The 26,189-nt window shown below is 58.9% G+C and overlaps 1 protein-coding gene across 2 annotated transcripts in view; it reads left to right on the forward strand.

Moving 5' to 3' along the window:
* The window catches only part of GRM4 (glutamate metabotropic receptor 4), a 103,774-nt gene that overhangs the window by 12,960 nt on the left and 64,625 nt on the right, over positions 1 to 26,189 (forward strand). For both annotated transcript variants that reach the window (XM_083812139.1, XM_083812138.1), the window contains exons 3-9: positions 2,775 to 2,991; positions 14,008 to 14,143; positions 16,310 to 16,464; positions 16,814 to 16,954; positions 21,631 to 21,831; positions 22,583 to 22,719; positions 23,155 to 24,090. In XM_083812139.1, the coding sequence (XP_083668265.1) occupies positions 2,775 to 2,991; positions 14,008 to 14,143; positions 16,310 to 16,464; positions 16,814 to 16,954; positions 21,631 to 21,831; positions 22,583 to 22,719; positions 23,155 to 24,090 (1,923 nt within the window). The remainder of the gene's footprint in view (positions 1 to 2,774; positions 2,992 to 14,007; positions 14,144 to 16,309; positions 16,465 to 16,813; positions 16,955 to 21,630; positions 21,832 to 22,582; positions 22,720 to 23,154; positions 24,091 to 26,189) is intronic.

Raw genomic sequence — 26,189 nt, forward strand, 5'->3', positions numbered from 1 at the left:
AAGGAGCTGAGAGCAGCGTGGTGCCCCTGCGAGTTTGTTCAGGGCTTGTGCTGCTGCCCAAATGTGCAGCCGAGGTGCATTGCCAGCTCCCCCCACCCGCATCCTTCTTTCTAAGAACCTTGAATTCCCTGCCCGCATTTCCCTGCTATGGACCTGAAAGGACTTTTGTCTTTTATCTGAGAAAATAGCTGGTGCCGGGAGTTGGGCTATTGTAAACCAGGAGATCAAAAAGGCAGAGGGGGAAAAAGGCAGAAGAAATCTATCAAATGGTCATTTGGGAACTGGTATTTTATTTTCACTTCCATCCAAGGTAGTGTAGCGAGGGAGAAAAGCTCTTTCAGTTTGTTTATTAAAATACAGCTTCCAGTTCATAACCTGGAGATCAACAGGTATTTCCCAGGCTCCGCTTCCCCGCAGGGGCTGGACCAGGCTGCGTGCCCCGGGGTTAATCCCAGCCGTGGTCCTCAGCCAGAGCCCATCGGCACTTCCATGGGACGCGGCGTCCCGGGGGAATATCCGAGAAGCCTCCCTCCCCTGCACCCTGCTGCGGAGGCGTGGATCTGTTAAAACCGCTTTGCAGAGAAAAACTCGTCGGGTTTGATGGCCCGTGGAAAGCCAGCTTGGCATCCCTGCCCCGAGTCTCCTCTCACACGGGCACCGCTGCTTTGCACGCCCACCTGGCCCCACGGCACGGGCACGCTGCACACCAGCCTCCTCGTGCGGCGCCTCCACCCCAAACCTCCCTGCCCGTCCTCCCGGCACCGCTGCGAGCCCAGCAAGGAAAAAGAAAGGAGAGAAGGAGCAGAGCATCCCCCCGCTCCCTCCCCAGGATGAATGATTGCTAGACGAGCGCCTCGCCTGCTGAGCAGAATTTTAATCGAGCCTCACGCACCGGCTCCTGGTCACAGACACCCAACGAGCAGATCACAGCCCCTTGGAAAGGAGGACAAAGCAGATTGTCACAGAGAATAATCCTATTTGTGCCTTGATAAAGATTCCTTCCTTTCCCTCTCCCACTTGTTCTCCTTCTCTCCCTTTTTTTCATCTCGTATTTTGCAGGGAGGTAGAGGGGTGGCTGCTCCTTTCCAGGGGCCGTTTAGCATTCAGGTGGAGTCGTGGGTTTATAACACCGGTATCACGTTTAATAGAGAGAGTGAGGGACTGGAGTGGAAAAGGGGAGAATAACAGGGAAGCAGAGGAGAAACTGTGCAGCACGGCCTGGGAGCACGAGTGGAGTAGGATGGGGCAGCCGGGAGGGCCGGGCAGGTCCAGGGGGCGGCTTTGGGGTGAGCCCCCCACCCTTGGGTGCTGGGGTGCTCTGGGACAGGGGCAGCTCCCCCCCCGTTGGGACGGGGCTGTGCTGGTATCTAACCAGGGAGGTGTTGGTTTGAAACACCATCGTTAGAAGGCAGCGTTTCAGGCTCCCAGCGAGGTGGCTTGGTCTTATAACCTGCACTAGGATGCCTGCGCACCCCAAACCTCTCCACACCAGCTGGTTCTCCCCTCTGCTGCTGCAAATTAGCTAACTGCTTCATGCAGGAGTGGCGATGGGTGAGGCCAAACTCAGCCTGAGCTGATTTAAGGCATCCGGCACGACCCAGCTGCCTGCTGAACCCAGGGGATCCAGGGGGGCTCATTGCAGCTCCCCCTGGCTCCGGCTGCGTTTGTTCTCCTGCAAGCAGCGATGGCTGAATTGTTCCTAAACTGGGTTAGAGGGAGAGGGGGAAAAGCCCCCCACAGCTGGGGATTGCTGCTCTGCGCCCCCTTGCCCTGTAGCACAGAGCTGTTTGGGGTCAGCGATGCTTTGGGCTTTTCCCTCCTCTGTTTGCGCTGCGCCCGTAGCCACGGCCAGGCTGCAGCATGGCAGCTGGCTGAGCTCCAGCCCCTGCCATTATATCGCTGCTAAATTCAAAACCACGTCCCTGTTTTTGGCAGGGCTTGGCAAGCCCTTGCACCGTGCCAAAGCAGAGGCACATTGCAGCGGTGCGTGGTGCCCGACAGGGTGCAGGACGCGGGGGTGATGGATGGGCTGGCTCTGGTTTTGGGACATCTTCAGCAGGGAACTTCAGGGCTGGTGCGGGGAACCTGGGCTTGATAATTTAATAAACCTTTTCCATCTTTGAGATAAATTAACATCTGTGGTGTGTTTTGGAGATGTAAAGTGCTGTGTAAGTGCTAAGCATCGTGTGATCCTCCGGTGCTAAATCACTCTAATGTACTGCGCGAGGTGCAGGAGCTCTGATTAATTTAAAAGGCTTATTTATGGCTTGGCTGGACAGGGTCTGGCAGGGTGCGCTCGTGTCGGTCCCTCATGGGGCAGAGGGCCAGAATATCATAGCTGCGGAGTTCAGGGCAGGAACAAGGCTTTCTCTACGGCCTCTGCCATGCTGGAGGCCCTGCTGGGTGTCACTGAGTGGTCCCTCAGCCTCTGCCCTGGCTCCTCCTGGGGCCAAACCAGGCATCACAGCCGGGGTTTGGCTGCTGCAGGTCCCAGAGGGAGCTGGTCCCTTCTCCTGGGCGCCTCGTCATCCCGTGGCTTCTGCTTTCCTATGGCCATACCCAGGATCTGGGCGTGAGCAGGCCTCACACCGTTCCTTCACCTCTGTTTTTGGCACAGGGTGGCTGGTTTCTTCTGGACGCTTCCCAGTTCCTTGATTTCCACCCCCCTGCGTCCTCCCGAGCGGGGCTTTGGGAACACGGGCAAGGCGAGGGCAGCGCAGCTGGGTGCAGATGGCCTCTTTCTCCTGACGCTGTCTTTCCTCCCTCCGTCCCAGATCCCCCAGATCAGCTACGCATCAACCGCCCCGGACCTGAGCGACAACAGCCGCTACGACTTCTTCTCTCGCGTCGTCCCGTCCGACACCTACCAGGCCCAAGCCATGGTGGACATCGTCAAAGCCCTCAAGTGGAACTACGTCTCCACCTTGGCCTCCGAGGGCAGCTACGGAGAGAGTGGCGTGGAGGCCTTCATCCAGAAGTCCAGGGAGGACGGTGAGCAGATTGCCTTCACCCCGCGACGGGGTCTTGGCGTGGGCTTTGGGGCAGAAAAGGCAGAAAAGGTGACCAGCTGGGTCACCAACTGGGTGACTTGCAGCTTGCGGTGGGGTGCTGGGATGTGTCTGGTCGGGCGTCTTGACCTGAGCTGAGGAATGGCTGCGGTGCAGGAGTAGGGACGGGATGGGAGCCCCGCTTTAGGGCACGATCCTGGGATACTGGGGGCTCTGAGCTTTGGGGCTGCTCTGCTGGTGGTTTAGTTGCAAGGACACCGTGGTGGCCGGTTCCTAGGCTGGGCGTGTGTCCTGTGCAGCACTGCTGCGCGTCCCGGGGTGCTGCTCGTGTCGTCTCCCCAAGGCCAGCAGTGGGGGGACGTCACCAAGTGGGGATGGGAGCAGCCATCTGTAGGGCGGGCTGGCTGATCGCTGCCAGCTCCTTTCAGGAAGCGTCTTGAAATCCCATTCCCTGCGCACAAGGAGACCTCAAATCTGCTGGGTCAGCGGCTGCCAAGCGCGAGCTGATCCAGCCCCCTCCTTCCGCACGGAGCTGGGCGCCTTCCAGAAGAAAAGACTTTTACAAATACTCCCAGGTTTTAACAGAAAATAAAGTTGGCACCAGCGCATGCTTCACCCAATTTTAGTGGAATTATCCCTGAGGGCAGGTGCTTTAACTTGTCTATAGGCTTTGGACAGGCGGAAAGTCCGTGCTCAGCAAAACTCTTTTGCGAGGATTTGTCAGGAGCCAGAAAGCATTTTGCTGACAGGAGCGCAGGGATGCTTAGGAGGGATTAGCAGCCTCGGGAGCGGTGGAAAAGCTCGCGGGTACCAGCTGGTGGCCAGGCACCCACCCAGGGACCGGCTGAGAGGGTCAGGGACCCCCAGGCACTGCTGCTGTGGGCGCTATTGCAGTGGGCTTCAGCCCAGGCAATGGCTCCGTCCACCCTTTCAGGGGGTCTGGAGCTGCCCCGAGACCCCACAAAGGGGCTGGTGGGGCTGCTCCTCGCCCCAGCTTCGCTTTGCCTCTGCGGCATGGTGTGTGCAGGGCGAGCCGGGAGCTGAAGAGTGTTTTCTGAGGCAGTTAAAACCCTGCAGAGTACAGGCTGCTGCCTATTACTGGCTTAACTGTGTCTGAATGGCACATTAAGTTCTGGCAAAATCGGTGGGACACCAGCCTATCTGGAGCTAGTCAAACTGTGTTATGGCCTTATAAATGGATAAAGGGAATAAAAACTTCTAGGTGACGAGCTCCTAATCAAAGCCCTATAAATAGGAACAGCGTTAATTCTGTCTCTCGCGCGCGCCGTGGCACTGGGAACCGGCTGTGCTTTTAATATGCAGAGAAGCCCATCTGGGGATTCAACCTGGAATCTGCTCTTCAGGATTTTAACTTGAAAAGCAGAAAAATCTTCACGGGCCTATGGCTGCAGGAGGAGCGCGTGGGGATGTTTCGGAGTCGATGGATGCAATGACTTGAGACGTGCAGCTCGGGGCGTGCTGTGCGCGTACCCCGAGGTGGGGGTGCGGGTGCGAGCGGTGCTGGGGGGCAGGTGCTGTGCTGCAGCTGTGGCTGTGCACGCAAAATCCAGGTGCAATGGGGACACGCGGGGCTGCAGGTGTGCAGGTTGGGCACGCGTGGTACCCGGAGCACTGGGGCGGCGGGTTGGGGGAACGATGCTCGTGGGGGTGGGAACGATGCTCGTGGCGGGGGAATGATGCTCGGCTGCAAGCGAAGGGCTGTGTTTATGGCTCTGTTAACAGCTTAACCAGTAGCCCTACTGGGGTTTGTAAATGCTAACAGCAGCCCCATCTGGCTCGTGATGATAACGAGATTTGTCTGATGACAGAAATAAAGGGAAAGAGACCTTGTGTGGGAACGAGGGGCATTTTGCACGGGCTTTCCACCCAAAAAGGAGAGTTTCCTTGCCTGCCCTGGGCTGGCAGGTCCTGCTGGGCTGCCCATGTCCCATGACAGGGGAAGGGCTGATGGGACCGGTGGGTGACATGGGGAGACGACAGCAGCGTTGGGCTCAGCAGCCGTGGTATTCTGTGTCTAGCTCTGGTGTGCCCTAATTCTGGAGAGAGCACGGCATCGCACGGCCACCCCGACCTGGCCAGTGCGTCCCTGCGGGGTCTGGGTGCGGGGCTGGATGTGGCCAGGGGAGTGGGCTCGGTTCAAGCCCTCCACTACGCACCAGTAAGGAGCAGGCGTTGTGACTGGTGGTCCCACTGCAGCACGAGCGCTTCTGGTTTGAGATACCTGTGGTTACTGTGAATTCCTATCACCAGATGGTTGATGATATGATGGCATAATTGCAGTGTAAACGAGTGTACATGGAGTTGAAACGCACGCGTATTAATCTGGGACGGAGGCAGTCCTGTAATTTGTATATCCGCGTAACCCAACGATTATGTGCATTAGTGATAATTTAGTTATCAAAAAGCATAATTCCACTGTAATTGCGGCAGAACGGCAGCGTGAGTGCAGCCCGTGCGTTATCAGCAGTAAACGCCGCTCCCCTGCTCACTTGTGTCTGGGAGCTGTCGTACATCAAACCCGGCAGCCACACGGGGCCTGGGGACGCTGCCGGCATGCGAGCGCCTGCGTGGGGTCCGAGCTGCTCCAGGGGCATCTCCCGGCGTGGGGTCCTCAGTGGTTCCCGGCTCCTGCACCCACGGAGGGCAGCTCTGCGGCTGTCAGTAAGGAGCGGATGGGGACAAGGGCGTGCTCTGTGTGTGTATATGGATGTCTTTTTTAATTCGAAAATGCCCCCAGCCATGTGCCCTGTGCAAGGTTTGAGGAAGAGCCTCGCTGCGCCTGCTTTGCCTCTCCATGTTCCCCCATAAATTCGGATGGCCCTGCTGTCACCAAATGGCTTTACACCAGCACAGAGCCACTGGGAGCTGGCGAAGGATCCGTCCCTCTCTTTTATAGCCTGTTCGTGTATGCCTGGCCCTCATTTTCCACTCCTCCAGCGGCATAAAGGACCCGGCAATTTATTTCTGCTTCAAGGTGCCTCCGGACTGTCAAAGCAATGCAGAAGGGCCGCTGCTTGAGGATCTGGCCTCTGCTTGTCGTCTGTCAAGCCGCAGAGCTCTCCGGGCGTGCTGGCACGGGGTCTGGATGCCGCAGGGCACGGGTGGGCACGGGGACGGCGCTGCAGGCTGGGCGCGCGTCTCCCTGCGTGCCGGCGCGCTCGCTCTCCTCCGTAACATCGCTCCACTTCATTTCTCATGCCAAGCCTGAGTGTTCGGAGTCGGGTTTTATTTCCATCAGGCAATAATGCTCATTGCTGTAGTTAGCAGTTAGCATTCAAGCTGTTTGCTTTCTGATGCATTATCAACTTGACCTTCAGTTTCAATTTTTAGCAAAGCTTCGTGCTAAAGCGGCTTCTGCTGCAGCGCAAAGCGTTTCTGCTCGAGGCACGATCTCACCCCCCTCTGCCGGTGGGTTGGGAAGAAGTTCACCCTGGGGCAGCTTATTCTGTTGAGTGACCCACGGGGGCTGTCTTGCAGCCAAGGGCTCCTGAGCCAGCCTGACCTAGGAGGGCCATTAGGTTTTATGTATTGCAATTTGTTGGCCCCTGGCAATTGCTGCTGGTTGCACCGATGCCTGGATGGTCATTATTCATGGGAGCGAAGGTTTTTTGGGTGTTAGCATCGCCAAAATGTTATGTCGGCAAAAATCTGTGTTTTACTTGGGCACTTTTAAACATTTTAAGTGCATTCTCCCCCCTGCAAAGACGGGGGGTGTTATCTGTATTTGCAGCTCCGCACCAAGGTGCGGGGCAGGGCCAGCAGCAGGTGTCCCAGGCTCCTCTCGCAGAGCATCTCACCGCCCCTGGATGTCCCCTGAGGGAGGGGACAGACCTGTCCGCAGTCCCCTGGCTCTGCGTGCGCTGACATCTCTGCTGCCGCCGAGCTCTTGGAGACGAAGCATTAGATTTATGTTTATGTAATTTAGCTGGTGTGCACAGCGTGTTATGCCATGCGTCGTAATGTGCCGCGCTCTGTTTTGTGAAGAGGGCAATATTTCTAGGCAAATGCACGACTCCTTAGTCATGTGTCTGGATCAATTTTACACTGTCATTTCCCCCCCTCTATTGTTTTATCCTTCGCTGAGCTTTCTATATTTTTAGTTAAGAGCCTGATATGTATTTGCGATGCATTTGTTCATTACCATGTGACATTCATGGCTGTCTTTCTGCTTTTAGCCGGGCTCATTACTCTTGCTTGATGCATCAGAATGTCACCCCCGAAGGGGGATCTGACGATCGCAGCCGCGCACGAAGTTTGGGCGATGCTGAACGTGGGCTTCAGCTGCTCCCGAGCCTTAAGGTGCAAGGCAGCACCGAGTGCCACATTTCAAAGGATTCCACGTGCAAGCGTGGAGGTGGCTGGCCCCAGGGAGCAGATGCCACCGGTCCTGCAGATGCCACCTCCGTGGGACGGACGGGAGCACAGCTGCCAGTTATTCCTCGGTGCTGCTTGCAGGGAGAACTTTTTTTGGCACGCCACCACCTCCAGCAAAGAGCCCAGGAATTAAAGCGGGTGACCTTCAGCCCTGTGACGAAAGGAGGTGTGATTAGCAGTAACGCAGAGCCGGGCGAGGAGGGCTGCCCGGCTCCCTTTCATCTCGGAGGATTGCTGTTCTTCTGCAGTCAGCACTCAATTACTGCGTCTCACCGGAGGGCTGTTATTTGCTGCTGGCGTCTCCGCTCCCCCAGCCAAATCCTCCGCTCAGCACCCGGCACGGAGCTGGAAATTTTTTCGTGGCACGGTGCCTGCTCCAGGGCTGGATCTGCAGCCTGGGCTTCGGGTGAACCCGCTCCTGCTCTGAGGCTGGTGGCTTTTCTGTCCCCTCTGGGGCTCAAGCCGAGCATCTACCTCCACAGTGTGGCTCAGGAAAGGTCCCTGGCATCCCGGGACCAGAACCAGCCTGGTTGTACCCATCCTGTGAGCAGAGCCCTTGCTCATGTGGGTCTGGCTGCAGCCACCGTTCCTATCCCAGCATTTTCCTCGTGCTGTGTGTGGGATGGGGACAGCGAGCGCCCACGAGCCCCCCACCGGTGGGGGCACGCTCAGCGAGGGGCAGGTCTGGTCACTGGGGCCCTGGTGCCATCGCTGCTTTGGGTCTCCAGACTCCTTCAGGCTCCGCAGAGGCCGAAGTCGTGTTTCCTGGGCTGTTCTTCTATTTATGCCACCCCCTCTGCCTCTTTTCGCTACAGTCAATACCGAGTGCTGTAATGCAGCCAGGAGGGAGGCAGGCAGGATGCCAGGCTCTCCTCTGGCTCCAAACAGCCTCGTGCCTCAGTTTCCCCCACCTAAAATAACCTTCTCTGCCCTCGGGCTCTTTGCTGCTGCGTGCAAAGGACCCCACAGGCTGGGACTGGGGAAAGCCAGGGCCAGACTGGGAGCACTGGGCACTGCTGCTTGGGAAAACACCTCCCTGCAGACCCAGGGCTTGGGGAGCTTTTGCTGCCTGAAATCTGCCTGTAAATAACGCTGACACCACCTCTTCACCCCGCTCCTCGTTTTCATGTCCCACAGGAAGCCCTTTGTGTGCTGGAGGCTGGGGGAAGAGGAGAACGAGGCAGGACGGAGAGGTTGGGGTCGGGGCGGGCGCACGGCTCTGGCTCGGAGCCCGGCTCTGGGGTTTGGCAGCAGCCCACGGCGGTGGCTGGTCGTTAATATTTCTGGGGCGCGCTGGGTCCCGTCCTGTCCACGATGCGGTGACACACGGCAGGGCGATGGCCCCAGGGGGGCCGCGAGGGGTGAAGGAGAGCACGTTTCTCTTTTCTGTTTTGTGGGCTCGGGTTAGGAGGGACGAGATAAACGGTTACGGTAAATGAGGTAAATGAAGGGGAGAGTGCCTCTGCTTTTGGGACCCATCTGTCGCTTCAAGGCCCAGCTCCTGGGGTTGTGTGATGGGCGAGGGTCTCTGCAGAGTGACGCTCGCAGTAGGCTGGGGGAAGACGGTGAAATCTGGTTCTCAAGCCCTAAAATCCCAGAGTCTGCTGGCTCTTCCCAGCTCCAGGCTGGAGCAGGGTGAGGGGGAAGGAGGCGCAGCGCTGGGGGGCTGCAGGAGCAGGGGGTCTTTAGCGGAAGCTCCTTCCCATGGGCACAGTCTGTGGGGTTGGTACCTAAGGGAGAAACCTGGCTTCCAAACACAGAGCAGAAATTTAGCTGTCTCGCTGCCCAGAGGAGTTGAACCTCGCGGTGCCATTGTGCCACCGCACAGCCTCCCGGGGCCCCCGACCGGAGCAGAGTGAAGACTTGCTTTCCCCCCCCCCACCTTTTTTTTTTTCCCCCGTTGCAAATTTATTAATTACTGATTTAGGCTGGCAATGCAGGCAGTTGAAAAGCAGGCGCAAATTGCTCAGATTCATAATGTCTGATGAGATTTCAAAGCACTAAAGAGCAGCAATTGAACCCGTTCCAGGGATGAGGCTGGCAGCGAGTGCCAGGAGCCTCCGGTGACGGAGGCTCGATGCGATGCGACGTGTGCCGGGAACCCGGGGTGTGCGAGGAGGACCAGCCACCGACCGGGTGGGACAGGGCTCCAAAAATTTGGGGCCTGGGGGGCTGCCGTTGCTCCCTGCTTTGTGTTCCCAGGAGGGATGTGGTTTGATGCCCGTCTTGTGGTGCTGGAGTCGTCGTTGAGATCTTGCTGCTCTCGAGGACGCACTGGGGCTGGGTCGGGGTGACAGCAATAGGATGGTGTCCCCAGGTTCACCCGGAAAGTGAGCTGGTGGCGGGGGTGCTACGTCAGCAGCGGGACTGGGAGCTGTGGGGTACCGCAGCCGCCTCCATGCGCGGGTGATCCGAGCATCGCTCTCATTAGGGCTCTGCCACAACGAAGGAGGGATTAGAGCCGCCTGTAATGAGGAGCGGAGTGCCTTGCTGACGCTGCCCTGCTCTGCTGACTTGTGCACGGGGCTGCGTCCCCATCACCCTACTGTCCCCAGCCCTGCCTGGCTGCAGGCACCCACAAGCCAAGGGGAGACGTCCCCAAATTGCAAAGCCTCCCGTGGCCGCGGCGTTGAGGGTGGATGGGCGCGTGGCCAGCCCCTGCTCTCGCCCTGTGCTGAGCATCCTGTGCTCCCCGCTTGGACCAAAGCCATCCCCGCTGCCAGGAGCTTTGCCTCCACGAGGGCGTGGAGACGTGCCCCTAATGACTTCTCCTCTAATGAGTCAGGTCCTCGGGGCTTTGAAGTGGCATGGATAATGAGTCCTAGGGCAGGGAAGTGCAGCCACTGACTCGCCAATTAAAGACTCTGGGCTTGGAAACCTCATTTAAACGGCCTCATTTGCGAAGGGGAGGCCGGGGAGTGCACAGCGGGAGGTGGGCATGTGCTGGGGTGCGGCTGGGTCGGGGGTGGGTGCTCCCTGCTGCTCCATGCAACGTGATGGATGTGGGCAGCGAGGGACCTGCCGGGTGTTCCCGGTGGCAACTTGGGCTTGCTGGGAGAGGGAGCAGCCGGAGGTGCCTGGACTTGGCCTCCTGCCCCTGCTTGGCTGCGGGTTTGCAGCGTCCCCGCGTGTCCCCGTGCCAAGCTAGCGTGGGGCTGCTGCAGCCTCCTGCCAAGCTCACAAAACACCGCCACAGCTGGGCTGTGCGCGGCCCCATCCCCTCCTCGGGCTGCCCAGGGAGCAATTCCCAGCTGGGGAGGTGGGGGCCGTGCACGTCCCTGGTTGCAGCACGGGCTGAATCAGCCCCCACTCCTCCAACCCGATGTGTTTGCACGGTGCTCCGCAGCCGCCAGCTCTGCAGGGAGCCCGGGCAAAGCGCTCCCTGATTGATGGTGTACGTTAGCGACAGCAAAAGCTTATTATCTACCTGCAATCAAGAGGGCACTTGAGCGCTGAGCTTCCCAGAGCAGCCGCGCTCCCACCGAGCCCATAATGGTGGAGATTAAACCCTGACCTGTGTTTGACAACACGCGTTAACCCCGCCGCAGCGAGGAGAGTCCCCGGGCGAGCGGCTGGCGGCGGCGTGGGGACGCTGGGAGGGGACATTAGCGGGGGGGGACACGGCCACGTGCTGGGGGACAGCGTGGGCTGTGCTCTGCTCGGGGAGGGCTTTGCCCACGGGGCTGCTTTGCGTGGCCGAGATGGGTGCACGGCGCTGTTGCACGCTTGTTGCAGTTTTGCTCCGGGGGACGAGGCGAGACCCCCTGGGCGTTCAGCTCCTGGCAGGCCAGAGGACGGTTGGCCCCACGGCCAGCCTGTCGCTTGTGCCCTTTTTGGGGCTGTTTCTTGCTGCAGGAGCTCCGCACCCCTCGGTGCCGGCCATCAGCAGGATGCCATCTGGTGCTTGAGCATCCTTCAACCAGGTGCCTATCTCTGAGTATCTCCAGGCTGTGGGGTGCTTCCCCAGGCTTTCTGCACCTCTCCGGCTCTCTCCCAAAGCTGGGGGAGAAAAGGAGCTCAGCTCCTGCCTTCTCCCTGGCCCCGGGGTCCCGGAGCGATGCTGTGCCATCCTGGCACAGGAGGGAGAGCACCCACTGCCTCCCAGTCCCCACCTCCTGTCTTTAATTTCTTGCTTTAAAGGAGTGTTTTGACTAAAGGCAGCGTTGTGGAGGTAGCGGGAGCATCGCCTGGCAAATCCCCCTCCCTGCCGCAGTGCCGGGGGCCATGAATAATGCAGGTGCTAAAAGCTGGGGCTGCTGGAGGTGAGCGGGGCCGGCGCTGAGCTGCTCCCTCCTCTGCTCCGCTCTGCCCACCCCAGTCCTGTCCTCCCCCTGCTGCCCCTGGACTTTTCCCAGACCATTAATTAAGAAACAAATGTATATTTATTAATTGGCGTTGCCAGCATTTGCGTGGGGGCTGGAGGAGGGCTCCCAGACCCTCTGGGGCTTTCACCTGGGCTGCTTTTGTGCTGCTATTTTTAAGTAAGGCGAGCCCCAATTAGCTTTGATAAACTGGAGGAGCTGCAGACACCGGTGTCCATCCTTAGGGCAGTTTTCCTGCTGCATCCAGCCGGCTCGCTGGGCTTCCCTCCTTGCTTTTCCCTCCTGCTGGCCTGGCTGCATCCCGCCCGCATGCTCCGTGCTCTCCAGCCGTTGCGGTAATAAGGTCCTCATTACGCCCTAATTGGCCATATCCTTTTTTTTTTTTTTTTGTTACATTCCTCGTTAGTTTGATTTAACGGAGCTGCCGCGTAACTCAGCCAGTTCTGAATTGGCATCGATTTAGTCTCCTTTCTTATTTATTTATGGGCCCATCTCTCGTGCCACCTCCTCATCCCATGCGTACGAGCAGTGAGCCCTTGGCCGGCGCTCACCTGGCCGCAGTGTTTGTCCGAGCAGCGTGGATGCTCGGAGCTGCTGCCTGGGAGAAGGGCGATAAATGCGTGGGGGCGACCCCACGCTGCTGCTGCTGCGCTGGCAAAGTCCCAAAGCTGGCTTGGTTCTGGCCCTGCTGGGAAGGGACCGGGGCTGCAGATGCCGGGCACGCACCACGGCCCCCCCATGGCCCCGTGCTGTTCATGTGTGTGCTCAAATGGAGGAAGAAGCAGCTTGCCCATGGGATGCACGTTACGGGGAGCCTCGTTACTGGGGAGCCTTGTTACTGAGAGCCTTGTTATGGGGAGCCTCGCGGTGTCGGTGAGTGGCGGCACGGTGCCACACCGTCCCCGGCACCGTCACGTGCGCGCGCCCGCCCGCCTGGCTGCCTGCGCCGGGGCTCCTGGAAGGCTCTGGTGTTTGCAAACTGCTGCTTTGGTTGGATTTTTTCCTCTGATTGCTATGGAAACTGTAATTAAGCCGCGCCGGCTGCATAGCCCGAGCCACCGTCTCAGCCTGGCCCCGCGTGCCCCAGGCAGGGATGCGCCCGTCCCGCCGGCGCTGCCTGCTGCTGCCCGCCACGCCTGGCCGATCTGTCTGTCCGGCAGTCTGTTTATCCAACTCCCTCCTCTCCCTCCATCTGGCTCCCCAGATGGGAAACAAACATCAGATTGACCCAGTTTCTTACCGGAGGGGGGAAAAAAAAATAAAATAAGAAGTCTGCGTGGTTTGGCTGCGCTGGGAGTCAGCCCCTCTCTCGGTCTTTGGGCTACAAGGGGCAAACGACCCCACTGTGCCCCAGCCCTGCTGGAGGGAGTGAAGCCTCCTCTCCTGGAGGCCTCTGGCTCGTGGCCTCTCCCTGTCCTCCTCCTGCTCCTCTCCAGCGTCGTAATTGTAATCGGGGGAATCTCAGCCCGCCTGTTAATTGTTCTGACCTTTGCTTAAGCGGGGATCTTTTAGTGGCAGGTGAGGTATCAGCCGTGTCATTTACTATGCAAATTGAGACCATCAATTACATCCAGAAGGTCCTGCAATGTTTAATTTTCTCTCTCATCTCTCTCTTTATTGGCATCTGCAAAAACGTTGGAGCAGGAGGGCCCTGGCTTTGCTGAGCTGGAGGCTGGGAGCCCGGCAGCCGTGCGTGGGGACTCGTCCAGCTGCCAGCTTCCCTCTGTCTCTTTTAATTTTAATTAGCTGCTTTTGCAAATGTCCCATGGCTGCCTTGGGGATCAGTCTGGGAGGCTTCTCCCCAGCCTGGCAGAAAGCACCTGGGGGTCCCTGGGCATGGACCTGGGGAAGGAGAGGAGCTGGGCTGGGGAGCCTGGCTGCAGGGAAGGGAATAAAACTCCCTGCGGGGCTGTGCTGCTGCTGTCCCGGGGCTGAGGGACTCTGCCAGGGCTGTGGCACATCCACGATCCTCCCCAAGGGCCGTTTTGTCCAGTATTTGCCCGTTGCACGAGCAGAGCCCTTTGCACAACCCAGCCCTGGGTTCTGGGAAGGGGAGGATCCCATGGGGGTGGGGGGACTGGGCTCCCCGTGCTCCCCAGCCTCCCAACAAGCTTGGTGCAGCCATTGCAGGACGTGCTCCAAGTGTGGGGTGGGTCTGGGGGGGGCCTGGGGAGCATCAGCGTCCACTGGGGCGGCTGGGTGAAGGCAAGGGGTCGGGGGCATGGGGCCGTCCCCACGGGGTGGGAGCTGGGGGTCTCAGTGCCGGGTGCTCTCTGCCTCAGGGGGTGTGTGCGTGGCCCAATCCGTCAAGATCCCGCGGGAGCCCAAGCCGGGAGAGTTCGACAAGATCATCCGCCGCCTCCTGGAGACCTCCCACGCGCGGGCCGTCATCATCTTCGCTAACGAAGACGACATCAGGTGCGGAGGGGCCGGCCGGGCCGGGAGGGGGAGGCTTTGGGAGATGGGCTGCCGGCTGCCCGACGCGTGCCCTGTGCGGGGACGTGGGACGCGGGCTGCTGACGGCAGGAGCTGGGTGCCGTGCTGGGAGCACCCGGCTGCGTCTGCGGCGGGCGCGCGTGTCCGCAACGCGGCGCAGACGTGTCTGCAGCGGGGAGCAGGCGTGCCTGCGGCGCTGCGTTGCTGCCTTGGCAATGTGGCACGGACGTGGAGAGGGTGTTCCGTGCAACGCGGCGCTGATGCGTCTGCAACACGGAGAGGACGCTCCTCGCAGCGTGGCCCCTGCAACGTGGAGGGGGCGCTCCGTGCCGCGTGGCACAGGCCTGGCTGCAGCAGCGGCCACCAGAGCCGACTTCGAACTGGCCGCCTGGTGGGTTTCTGCCACGGAACAGCAGCAAGACAGAGCTCAAAGGGGGAAAAAATCTGCTTTCTGTTGGCTTTGGAAGGCCCTGCTGTCACACCCCAGGCACGTCACGCTGCTCACGGACTGGGCCAGAGCTAGCGGGGTGCCTCCTCCAGGCGCTGGCTCTGCTGTGCCGTGCAGCCTCAGCCCCCCAGTGCAGATCTGGGGGGGCCTTTTGGGGACCCCTCCCCACACACCAGTGCCGCCCACTGGGTCTGCAGCCGCGCTTGGAGGTGATGAGCAGCTCCACAAGTGCAGCAACATCTTGCAGCTCCTGTTGTTTATGGAGCAGAATGATTCAGATGGAGATACCCTTGATTTCCTAAGTATCTAATTTATTAATCAGCAAACATTATGTAAATGTGGGTAAACTGCGATTTTAAATCAGTTTACATCAGATGTGCAAATGCTACGAGTTTTTTTTTTTCCCTTCCTTAATAGAAATGTCTGCAAACGTGACATTTACACGGCTGTGTATTGAGAAACGGGGGATTTACCTTGCTGTGTAAATGGCAAGCCCCATTAACTGGCGTTTGTAAGCATTTACCCATCCAAACAGGATAATATCCCGTGAAGATTGGTTCCCGTACACCAGCTCGCACGGGGGGGGGTGAGCGTGGGTTTCGCCGTGGCACGGGCACAGCCGCGACGCCCACCCCGATGCCAGCTCCACCTGCAGAGCCCCGACCCCGACACGCTGCTGGCCCCGACCCTGCGGGGCTGAGCCATGGGGCAGGATGGGCCCGGGATGGTTTTGCTGAAATCCGTTCCCTGCTCCGTGGTGGGATGTGTCAGGAGCGTGGGGCAGCCCTGGATGAGCGTGGAGCAGCCCGTGTGGCTCCCTGCAGGCTCGCTGGCCCTGCAGCCCCCAGAAACGACTGCCTCTTCCCACCTCATCGCCTCCCTCTGTTCTGCGTGCGTGGTTTTTTTTCTTTTTTTTTTTTCTCCTTATTACGTGCTTCGAGCACCATCTGGACTTGAAGGGATCAGCTCCCGGTGTCGGGGGTGAGTCATAAAACCCGTAAACCTGCCTCCTTGCTGCAGCTGGAGATGAAACCGCCCGGGGGACCCCGCGCACGAACCCGAGGGCACGGCGAGCCCTGGGGAAGAGGGAGCGGACGGTCGGATCCGGGAGAAGTCCCCTCTGCCTCCTGGGATGTTGCGAGCTGGCTGGCACCGGTGGAGCGTGCAAGCACGTGCAGCCGAGTGCCTGGCTGCCACGGGAGGTGCTCAGTGGGACAGGCGGCAGCTCCAGCTCCCCACCGCCGCTCAGCTGCGTGAACGGCACCAGTTCTGCCCAGTTTAGCTCTTGCCAGGGCACTGGCAGCTCTGGTTGGCTCTCTCCCGCTGTTTTCCACCCTGCTTGGAGCTGAGAGCACGCGAACTCTCCAGTGCCGCTGCTTTTCCTGCCTGCTGCAGCATAACCTGATTCTTTTTTTTTTTCCTAATGTTGGGTAATTAAGGGAGAAATTCAATTACCAGTCAGCAAATATGCAAATAGAGCGGGAGAAGTGCCTAGGCTGGGGAGGACGGAGGGTGCGGGAGCCGAGCAGCGTGGTTTGCTCTCGTACCCTGTACGCGGTGCCTGGTGCTGATGGGGCACCGGGGGATGCCAACGGCGCCGAGCCCTGCTCCCCCCCCCCCTGCCATTTTGGGGGACACGGGCACAAAGCCGGTGTCCCGACCCCCTGCCGCCGGCCAGCGCCTGCTGCTTCTCTCCACAGGAGGGTGCTGGAGGCAGCCAAAAGGGCGAACCAGACAGGACACTTCATCTGGATGGGCTCGGACAGCTGGGGCTCCAAAATCTCCCCGGTGCTGCACCTGGAGGAGGTGGCCGAGGGCTCCGTCACCATCCTGCCCAAGCGGGTCTCTGTCAAAGGTAAGTGACTGTGCTGGGGGGTTCGCTCAGCTCCCCCTGGGTTGGCTGTCCCCCCCCCCCCGTGGCATCCCTTAACCACAAGGTTTCGGCTATTACAGGCTCGGCATTTTCCAGCAGGTTGTCCCCGGGGGGGGGTTCAACCTGGCCGCGGTGCTGACAACCCGCAGCCACCCTTGCTTTGCCTGGGTGGGAGCTCGGGCACAAACCCACCGCAATCCTTCTGTTCCCAAGACCCAGCTGCCCACAGGCCCCTTCCTTCCCCTCTGCCCGGTGGCTTTTGGGCCATGCTGAGCGTCTCCCTGCCAGCCCAGAGGCTCACCCCCCTCCGTCCCCTCTTCCCCCCGGGCAGGTTTCGACCGCTACTTCTCCAGCAGGACGCTGGACAACAACCGCCGAAACATCTGGTTTGCCGAGTTTTGGGAGGAAAACTTCCACTGCAAGCTGAGCCGGCACGCGCTGAAGAAGGGCAGCAGCATCAAGAAGTGCACCAGTAAGGAGCGCGGGGGGACGCTGCGGGCACGCGTGGCTGCACCACGCGGGGTTGGCGGGGATGTGAAGGCGATGGCCGAGAGCCCAGGGCAGGCGCTGGAAATGTTTTGCTCCCTTTCCCTTTATGGCCTTTCAGCTCAGCCGTGTCCTCGCTGCTCGGGAGCTGCCAGCCCAGCTCAAGGCAGCTGCGTGGCAATGGATGCTCTGTGCGTGGCGGTCTCGGGTGTGAAGGTGGGTTTTGGACTAAGCAAGAAAGCCAGGAGGGAACGATGCTCCAGAAATGCTCTTGTCCATCCCCTACGTGCTGTCTGTGATTTAGGAGACGTGGAGTGTGCTGGGTTTGCGTGTGTGAGGCACGGTCCCTGTGCAGAGCTCCCGGGGCTGCTCCCTCTCTCGCACGTTTCTTGTACGGCTCCCTTCCCTCGGACCCGTCACCTGCAGGCACAAAGCCACCCAGATTTGGGCTGGATTCTGCAATATTCAGCAGCATTTGGATAACTGCCTCTCCCTCATCTCATGCTTGGCAGGAGCACCGTTGTCCTGTGAAAGTCACGGAGCCGCTGGTGCGTCCTCATTCCCTTGCAAACAGCTCCCGTCTAACCCGGTCGGGCTGAACACCGGGGTGCTCCCAGAGAAATGGGGCCGACTGGTGGCGCAGGGGCAGGATCCGGCTCCTGCTTGGCCGGTGCTGGGGCCGTGGGTGTGCTGGGCATGTGCTGGGCACCCCACGGGAGGGTGCCGGGGTGCCTGGGGAGGAGGTGAGCGCCCTGGGACACGTGCTGCGGTGCTGTTTGCCCACGTCTCCTTGCAAACTGCTTCGCTGATGTGTCCTCGTGCCGCTCCGGGCAGGGAATGGGGCATCCTTGGGTGCTTCTGCCCCAGCAGAGCCCAGCGCGAGCCTCGTGGCCTCCTCCTTAAAACCTGTCGGGTGTTTTTAGCCACTTCCAGCTAAAGCAGGCTTGTCGGGATTAAGGCGGTAAACAAGGCAAGCCGGGGATCTGTCTGGCCGACGGCGCTGCTGCTGAGGCGCTGCTTGGAGGCTCGAGGAGGTGAGATGTTTGCTGAGAGATGGGAGCGATTTGCTGCCTGCCTGGCACCGGCTGAAGGCTGGTAACGCCACGGCGGCTGGCAGGCTGCGAGGCGGCAGGATGTGGGGACATTTGCACGTCCGTGTCCCCCCCCCCCGCCCCCTCGGGAGGGACTTGTGCGCGAGCTGTGCGCGGCCGTCGATGGGTGGATGGGCCTGGCCGTGCCTGGGAAGTCTGATTGGGAAGAGGCTGATTTTTTTAATCCCCTTTCACTGCTGTGGACTGGCGGGATGGTGCTTGTACATCCTCGCCCTTGAAGGCAACCCCCAAACGATCTGACCTGGGGACACCTCTTGGGATTTGCGAGGGATCTCTCACACCGCAGCATCCCTCGGGAGCCTTGTGCCTATTGCGTAGGGTTTGGCAAGCCATAAGGGCAGCAAGAAAACTTGCCTGTGCCCAAACTCTTGGGTCTCTGAGAGCCCCTGATTGTTCCTGATTGCATCAGGAAATCCCCAGCACCAGGAGATGCATGAGGAGGTCCTGCAAAGCGCTGATGTCTTCATCTTCATAGTAATGTAGTGTTAAAGCAAGCAATATTTCAAGCCTGAGGTATTAGTGGAGGCAGCTGAAACCATGACATGGCAAATGTCCTAGGAGCTGTCTTTAAATTATCGGAATTTGTCAGGAAATAAATTATCTCCTGAACATTTGCTTGGCGGATTAACAGAGAGGGGAACTAATGCAGGACCTGAAGTAAATAACCTGCCTGCACGGTGCCATGCGTGCCGGCTTTGCGAGATTTATGCAAATGCCCCACGTAGGGTGGTTTTGTAGAAGGAGTTATATGGGTTTTCTCCGCGAGCTTCTGGTTTGTGTAGAACACAAAATGCACAGGGAAATGCCAGCTTTTAGGTGCTTTGCATCCCCAAACAGGAGCCAAAAAGCTCCCTCACCAAACAGGACAGTGCATCGCTCTGGTTGGTGCCTGGGAGAGCTGGAAGATGGTGGGAGTGTGTGTGTGGGGGGGGTACACGGTTTTGGGGCGATTCCTGCAGTCCCTAAGAGCAGCCCTGCAGCATTTGTGCACTCCTGTCCCTGTGCCACCCTGCTGGGAGCAGGATCTGCCAAGCTTTTTCCGGAAAGCTAATTAATTGCCTTCGTTTAATGGGGCTGGATGGTAGCTGTGCTTTGAAACAGGGCTGGAGATTCCAGGCTGCTGGTGGATGCAGCGCAGCAACGCGGGCGGAGGGGAGAGGGCTTTGGTTTGGTTTTCCTTCTGTGCTTGCAATGCCTCATATTCTTTTCCCTGGTTTGCTCCTCTCCAGTCTCTGCCCAATATGGGGTGATTTTTTTTTTGGTGGGACTGGCAGTTCTCCGACATAGTGTGTCCCAGCTGGGCCGACAGGGGAGGATTTGCCCCATTTGCACGTTCGTTAAGATGAAGAAATGCTGCTGTTGGGTAGGGCTGGGCAGGGATGGGTGATGCCTCTGCGTTCCTTAAAACCCACAGCTGCTCCAAACTGGCACCTCCAGCTTTGGTGCTGAGGTGCCCAGGGGGGCTCGTGGGGCTCTGGGGGCAACTGGGAGGCAACATCACCCTAATTTTCTCCGGAGCAGAACTGTGAGTGGTTTTGATTCACTCCTGCTGAAAGCCGGTGCCGGCGATGTGATTGGAGTTGCTGCTGATTTTGTCTCATCCCGCTGGAGAAGATAGCCACTGCCGTCCTCGGAGGGATGCCCATGAAGGCTCCTCACCCGCTTGAGAATTAATTACCAGCCCTGTAGAACGATTCACGACCCTGCTATTATAATCAGCAGGGTCACATCCCTTTTGCAGCCCTAATCTACTGAGAGCTTCACGGAGATTTATTGTCTCCGCATCGCGAACGTGCCGTCACGAGCCTCAGCATCCTGCTCCACCTCGTCCCCTCTCCACGCCAGCCTAATTCCCGCTGCAGTGGGTGGGCTCCTGGGGGCAGCAGCAGGGCTGGGATGCCCCCAGGGGCTCAGCACCTGTGTGCAGTCTGTAACACCCTTTTTTTTTTTTTAACGGGTAATTATCTTGACAAGACAGAGTGGCTTGTCTGCGCGCTGAGATGAATGCGGGGAAGGGCCCTAAGTTGAGGGAGAAGATTAATAGCCCCTGTCAATAACGTGGAAGAAAGGATAACTTGACGGGTTTCGCATGAGTAATCTCCACGTAGTCCAAAAGCATTTTTATAACTTTGAAGGATGGGCTATAAATTCCCCTCCTTGATATCATCTTTTCTTGTTGGTCAGTTCGCTATCAATTTGCTTTAATGTGCTGTCGGCTGTGCCTCTGCGTCCGGCCCGGGGACTTGGGGGATGCTGTCCTGCCCGCTTGGAGGAGCCAGGATTAATTCTGGATGCCCTCAGATAGCTTTCTAGGATGCTTGTGCCTCTTTGGAGGAGCTCAAGCTTTTGGGAAAGCTCTTCAATCCGCAGTGCCCCGTGGGCACCTGTCCATGCCACAGAAGTTTTGGCTCCCTGATGCAGCATCACCCCGCGGCAGATACTTTCTTAGCTGTAATTAACAGCGTGCTACATTAATCGGTGTCTTTTGCTAAATGATGAACACGTTTCCAGCCCCATTAAGGGTGGTTACGACAGGAGAGACAGGCAGCTGTTGCTGGTAATTATCGTGTCCTTGCAGCATCCTGCAAATGGGGCCAACCGGGGCTGCGGGGTCTGCGAGGAGCGGGGCTGGTGGGGGGGGGACACGAGGGGCACAGAGCGATGGGGGCTTCGGAAACATGACAGGGGACATGCAGCCGGTGTTGGAGATTGCCTGGATGGTCCCTTGGTGCTTGCTGGGAGCACCCAGCAAGATGAACGAGGGCAACGGGGGGGTGAGGGTGCGATGGGAGTCACAGCCCAGCTGGGTGCTGGCCCTGGGAGCTGGTGAGTGTGTCCCAGGAGTGCGGGGCGTCCTGGGATGTGACATCCTGGGGGCTCTCACTTCCAAGCCGTGTTTTGCCAGCACCCACGTGTTGAGAACCGAGCTGCAGGGAGGAGGCGTGGATGTTTTCCCCGTGGGTCTTTCTTGGCTGCGCACCGCTCCCCTCCTGCCCCGTGAGCCCAGCTCCAGTACCCGAAACACCCTTCGAGGTGTGCCCAGAGGGGCTGGGTGAGAACCTCAGCATCCCCAGCAGCGCCTCCCAGCCCCTCTGGACCAGGGACGCTGGCGGCAGGAGGGCTTTCAGCTGGAGGCCAGGCTTGAGCCTGAGCCCTGCAGTGCAAATGCAGCCGATGCCTTGGGCCGGCACCAGGAATTACAGCTGCCGTGTGGGTTTTGCTTCAGGAAGAGTTTGGGGTGGTTTGAGACACGTTTCTGCCCTGCTGCTCCTCCTTGGGGGATGGCTAGGTGGTGTAAGCTTCCCACTGGGAAAGGCACCCCGTCTGCCTGACGGGTTTGTAATTTTGGGGATGGGGTTGGAGTTTCCATCTGCTTCAGCCCTGGGGATGGGAAGGTTTGTCTGCAAGGGTTTGGCTGCAGCAGAAATATCCCCGGGGTGAGCGGCTGGGGCAGCGGGGTGGCGGCAGCCCTGCTCTCGGTGTGTTCGCAGACAGGGTGAGCGGCTGGGGCGGCGGGGTGGCGGCAGCCCTGCTCTCGGTGTGTTCGCAGACAGGGAGCGGATCGGCCAGGACTCCTCGTACGAGCAGGAGGGCAAGGTGCAGTTCGTCATCGACGCCGTCTACGCCATGGGGCACGCTCTGCACAACATGCACAAGAACCTGTGTCCTGGCAAGGTGGGGCTGTGCCCCAGGATGGACCCGGTGGATGGCGTGGAGCTGCTCAAGTACATCCGCAGCGTCAACTTCTCAGGTCTGTCCGTACCTGGGGCTGGCGGGAGTCAGTCCTGCTGGGCTGGGTGTCCTGGGTTGTCCCCCGCCGTGGGTACCCACACAGCAGCACCCACAATTTAGGTCCTGCCTGCGCCCTGCAGTCCCGCCTGCTGCCCGTGCTGCTGCCTTGCACCGTGGCTGGCAGAGGTCCCACGGCATCACGCTGCTGTGCCCTTGTCTGTCCTCAGATCTCTGGAAACACATCTTTTCCTCTGCTCTATCTCTTTAATAAACATTCTCTGTCTTGTCCTTCTTATTACTTCTATTTATCTCCTCTCCGTGATCTCCTCTGCAGTGTCTCTTTTATTTATTTTTCCCTCCTGCTTGATTTTTCTCTTCCCTCCTTTTATTAGTGTTTATCTGTTGATTTAACATTAAAGCTCTTTTTCCCCCCTTTTGAGAAAGAAACAGTGCAATGGCCGGCGTAACAGCACGCTGCACGTGGCATCGCAGCGAGCTGTGGCTCCTGGTGGGGGCCGGTGGGTTGATCCCCATAGGGGGTCCCTGTGCCAGCTCAGGTGTGGGGTTGGGTTTGTTTTCCATAATTACTTCCTCCACCCCGTGCTCGTGCTGGCACTGTTCTGGCAGCTTGCTGCAGCTTGCGGCAGTCCCAGCAGCGAGAAGCCCCGTGCCGAGGGGGAATGTTGGGAACGTTGGGCCCTTGGGTGCTGTCACCCAGGCCGCACCGTGGTGCTGGGCGCTCCGGGTGCTGAGCCCTCCATCACTTGCAGGCATTGCTGGGACTCCGGTGACCTTCAATGAGAACGGAGACGCGCCGGGGCGTTATGACATCTACCAGTACCAGATCAGGAACTCCACTCCTGAGTACAAAGTCATCGGGCAATGGACCGACCACCTCCACCTGAAGGTAAGGCTGGGGGCTGGCCGCGTCCCGTCCCTGGCGAGGGAATGTCCCACGGTATTTCCCGTGCACCCGTCCGGTAGGAAACTCACCTGAGGCTCAGGGATGCGAAGTCAGGCAGCCAGACCTGGGGGCGTCAGGGGCACACGCGTGTGGTTCAGCCATGGTGACGTGCCACCAGCGTGTGGCCATGCCCTGCTGGCACGGGGCCTCTGGGCGTCCGACTCCACGGCTCTGATAAGGGAAGGAGAAGCAAAAGCAGAGCAGAGGGGCTTTGCTCTGGGTGTTTTGAATCCCCCGCGTTTCCCAAAAGGCCGACGGGGAGCTTCAGCACCCCCCTCTCTCCATGCTGGGTAGGGCTGGGGGTGTACTGATGGGGTGAGGGGATGCATCCACGCCTGGCTTGAGCATCAGTGGGGTCAGTGCCGTCTCACCCCGCAGGTGGAGAACATGCTGTGGCCCGGGGGTGGGAGCCAGCTCCCCAGCTCCATCTGCAGCCTGCCCTGCAAGCCAGGAGAGAGGAAGAAGCTGGTGAAGGGCATCCCCTGCTGCTGGCACTGCGAGCGCTGCGATGGCTACCAGTACCAGCTGGACGAGTTTCACTGCAAGAGGTGCCACTTCAACGAACGCCCCAACGAGAACCACACCAGCTGCACCCCCATCCCCATCATCAAGCTGGAGTGGAGCTCGCCCTGGGCCGTGGTGCCCGTCTTCATCGCCATCGTGGGCATCATTGCCACCCTCTTCGTGGTGGTCACCTTTGTGCGCTACAACGATACGCCCATCGTCAAGGCGTCGGGGCGGGAGCTCAGCTACGTCCTGTTGACGGGCATCTTCCTCTGCTACGCCACCACCTTCCTCATGATCGCCGAGCCCGACCTGAGCACCTGCTCCTTGCGACGCATCTTCCTCGGGCTCGGCATGAGCATCAGCTACGCCGCCCTGCTCACCAAGACCAACCGCATCTACCGCATCTTCGAGCAGGGCAAGAAGTCGGTGAGTGCTCCCCGGTTCATCAGCCCCGCTTCCCAGCTGGTCATCACCTTCAGCCTCATCTCGCTGCAGCTCGTGGGTGTCTGCATCTGGTTCATCGTGGACCCGTCCCACTCTGTCATTGACTACGAGGACCAGCGGACTACAAACCCCCACTTTGCTCGGGGCATCCTCAAATGTGACATTTCGGACCTCTCCCTCATCTGTTTGCTTGGGTACAGCATGCTTCTCATGGTCACCTGCACTGTGTATGCTATTAAGACCCGCGGGGTCCCGGAGACCTTTAACGAAGCCAAACCCATTGGGTTCACCATGTACACTACTTGCATTGTGTGGTTAGCCTTCATCCCTATATTTTTTGGGACGTCGCAGTCGGCAGAAAAGGTAAGGGAGGCGGAGGGGAGTGGTTTGGCTGGCGGCCCCGTGGGCTGCCAGGAAGGGGGCTGCGAGGGGCTGGCGTGTCCTGAGCGAGGAGGGGTGTTGCTCCGCGGCCCTGCCAGCTTGGAAATCGTGGTGAGAAGCATTGAGCTGAAACCTCTTGCTCCACTAGGAAGCAGAGGCTCCTGCCTCCAACCCTCCAGTCTTGCTTTTCCTTTTCCAGATTTTTTTTTTGTGTGTGTGTGTCCTCCCCCTCTCCTCCCTGTCTTTCCTGGTTCATTTCCTCTCTCCCTCCCATTTTCTGCGTCCTGTTGTCCCTGCTGCCCCTCCCCGAGCAGGGCTGCTGCTGGGTGGAGGGGACGGGTCCCTGGGGCAGCTGGGGACCACGTGGGCAGATCCAGGACCCCAGTGTCATTAGCACCATGGAAAAGAAACCCTGAGGAGTACCCAGCCAGCTGCTTGCCCTTGTGCCAAATGGAGAGATGGAGATGCTCTTTGAAATCCCGGAGAGCTGGGGGCGAGGGAAAGGGAGGAGCAGGCTCCTGAGCTATTCCCCTCTTTCCCTGGGGCACCTGGCAGCCTTCTCACTCAATTTGCTGCAATTTTAATTAATACCTGTGTTTGGCAACACAACACCCACAAAGAATTCCTCATTGTGGCTGCAGCACAGGTGAGGGGACCTGCAGCGGGGCGCAACAAGGATCTGTCCTGGGGGGCTGTTCTGCCACTGGGGGCTTTGGGGAGCCAGTGCTCCTCGGGATCTGCTGCAGCTCTGAATCCCGCTCGTGTAGACAAGCACAGGATGGACGATCCCAGCAGTGGATCTGTGCTGGGGACCCACCAGTCTGCCTGCCTCCCTCCCTGTCCCTGGCTGCCCGTGCTGGGCGCAGGGCGTGCTGCCGGTGCCAGTACCCACGGGAGCAGCGCCAGCCCGGATGAAACGTGTGCTCAAGTGAGAATGAGTGAGAACAAAGGAAAAAAAAATCTCATGAATGAGACCAAAGTCCCCTTTGCCTGCCAGACAAAATGAGAATCGAGAATCGCATTTATGTTAAATGCGAGCAGCTCGTGCCTGCCAGCCTGGCACTGCCTGTGACACATAAGCCTTGGTGCTGCTATTCCTAAAAATCCCTGGCATCAACATCCTCAGGGTGACCACCACTCGGATTCCCCCTCTGGACCCATTGCAACTGGGGTAATTCCCTCTCGAGTGTGTCCACACCGATGCCGAGCTGCTGAAGCTGTGGATTTTGGAAACGCCTATTGTAAGAGGGTTTGCTTGCTGGCAAAGACCAGAAGGCCTTTTGGTGGGGACACCAGAGTTTCACTCGTCCCGGAGAGCTGCTTCTGCTCAGAGCATCAGACTCTGGGAGCCTGAGTCTGTACACAAACCTCGAACCTTGCCTCAACCAAAAAATCGCTACCAAGCCAGCCTGCTCCAGCTAGAAGTGTGAAGGAGAATTAAAGGAAATAAATGGAGCCTTTTGCAGCATTTCCATTTTGATGAGATGGCAGGGGAGATACTAACAAGAAAGCAGGTTTTTTAAGAAATTATTGCAAAACAAAAGCTCCCTTAAAGCCACCTTAATGTGCTCGGCATACTGTGGGTAATAAAGATGGAAATGATAATGATTGTAGATTATGCGCAAGGTTGCTCACCTCTTCACTGCAGCTTGTCATGGGATAATTTAGGGCTGCCGAAAGCTGGCTGTCAAGCAGCAATTCGACAATAGGCTGTGCCTCACTTCGGGGGCTTGTAATGTGCAGGGCTTCTCTGTTATTAGGCTGCTAACAAGCTGATTAGAGGCGGAAAAAGTGATGTTCCCAGCTCCCCTTGGACACAGCGCTCTTTCTCAGTGCTTGCTGCTGCTGTGGCGGCCGCTGAGCAGTCCCAGGAAGGGCTGGCAGCGTTTTGGCTCGGCACAAGGACGTCCTGCCGGGGGGTGCCAGCTTGGGGCATCCCCGGGACAGGCCACGGAGATGGATGTGCCCAGAGGGGCAGCTGGAGGAATCGGGTGTTTGCTCGCTGCCAGCTGTGATGCTTTAGCTGCTGGTTCGTGGTCTTGGGGAGAAAAAGGTGAAAAAGGTGGTGTTGTGCAGCCCGT

This window comes from Anser anser (genome assembly GCF_964211835.1).
Source record: "Anser anser genome assembly, chromosome: 27".
Classification (NCBI taxonomy): Eukaryota; Metazoa; Chordata; class Aves; order Anseriformes; family Anatidae; genus Anser; species Anser anser.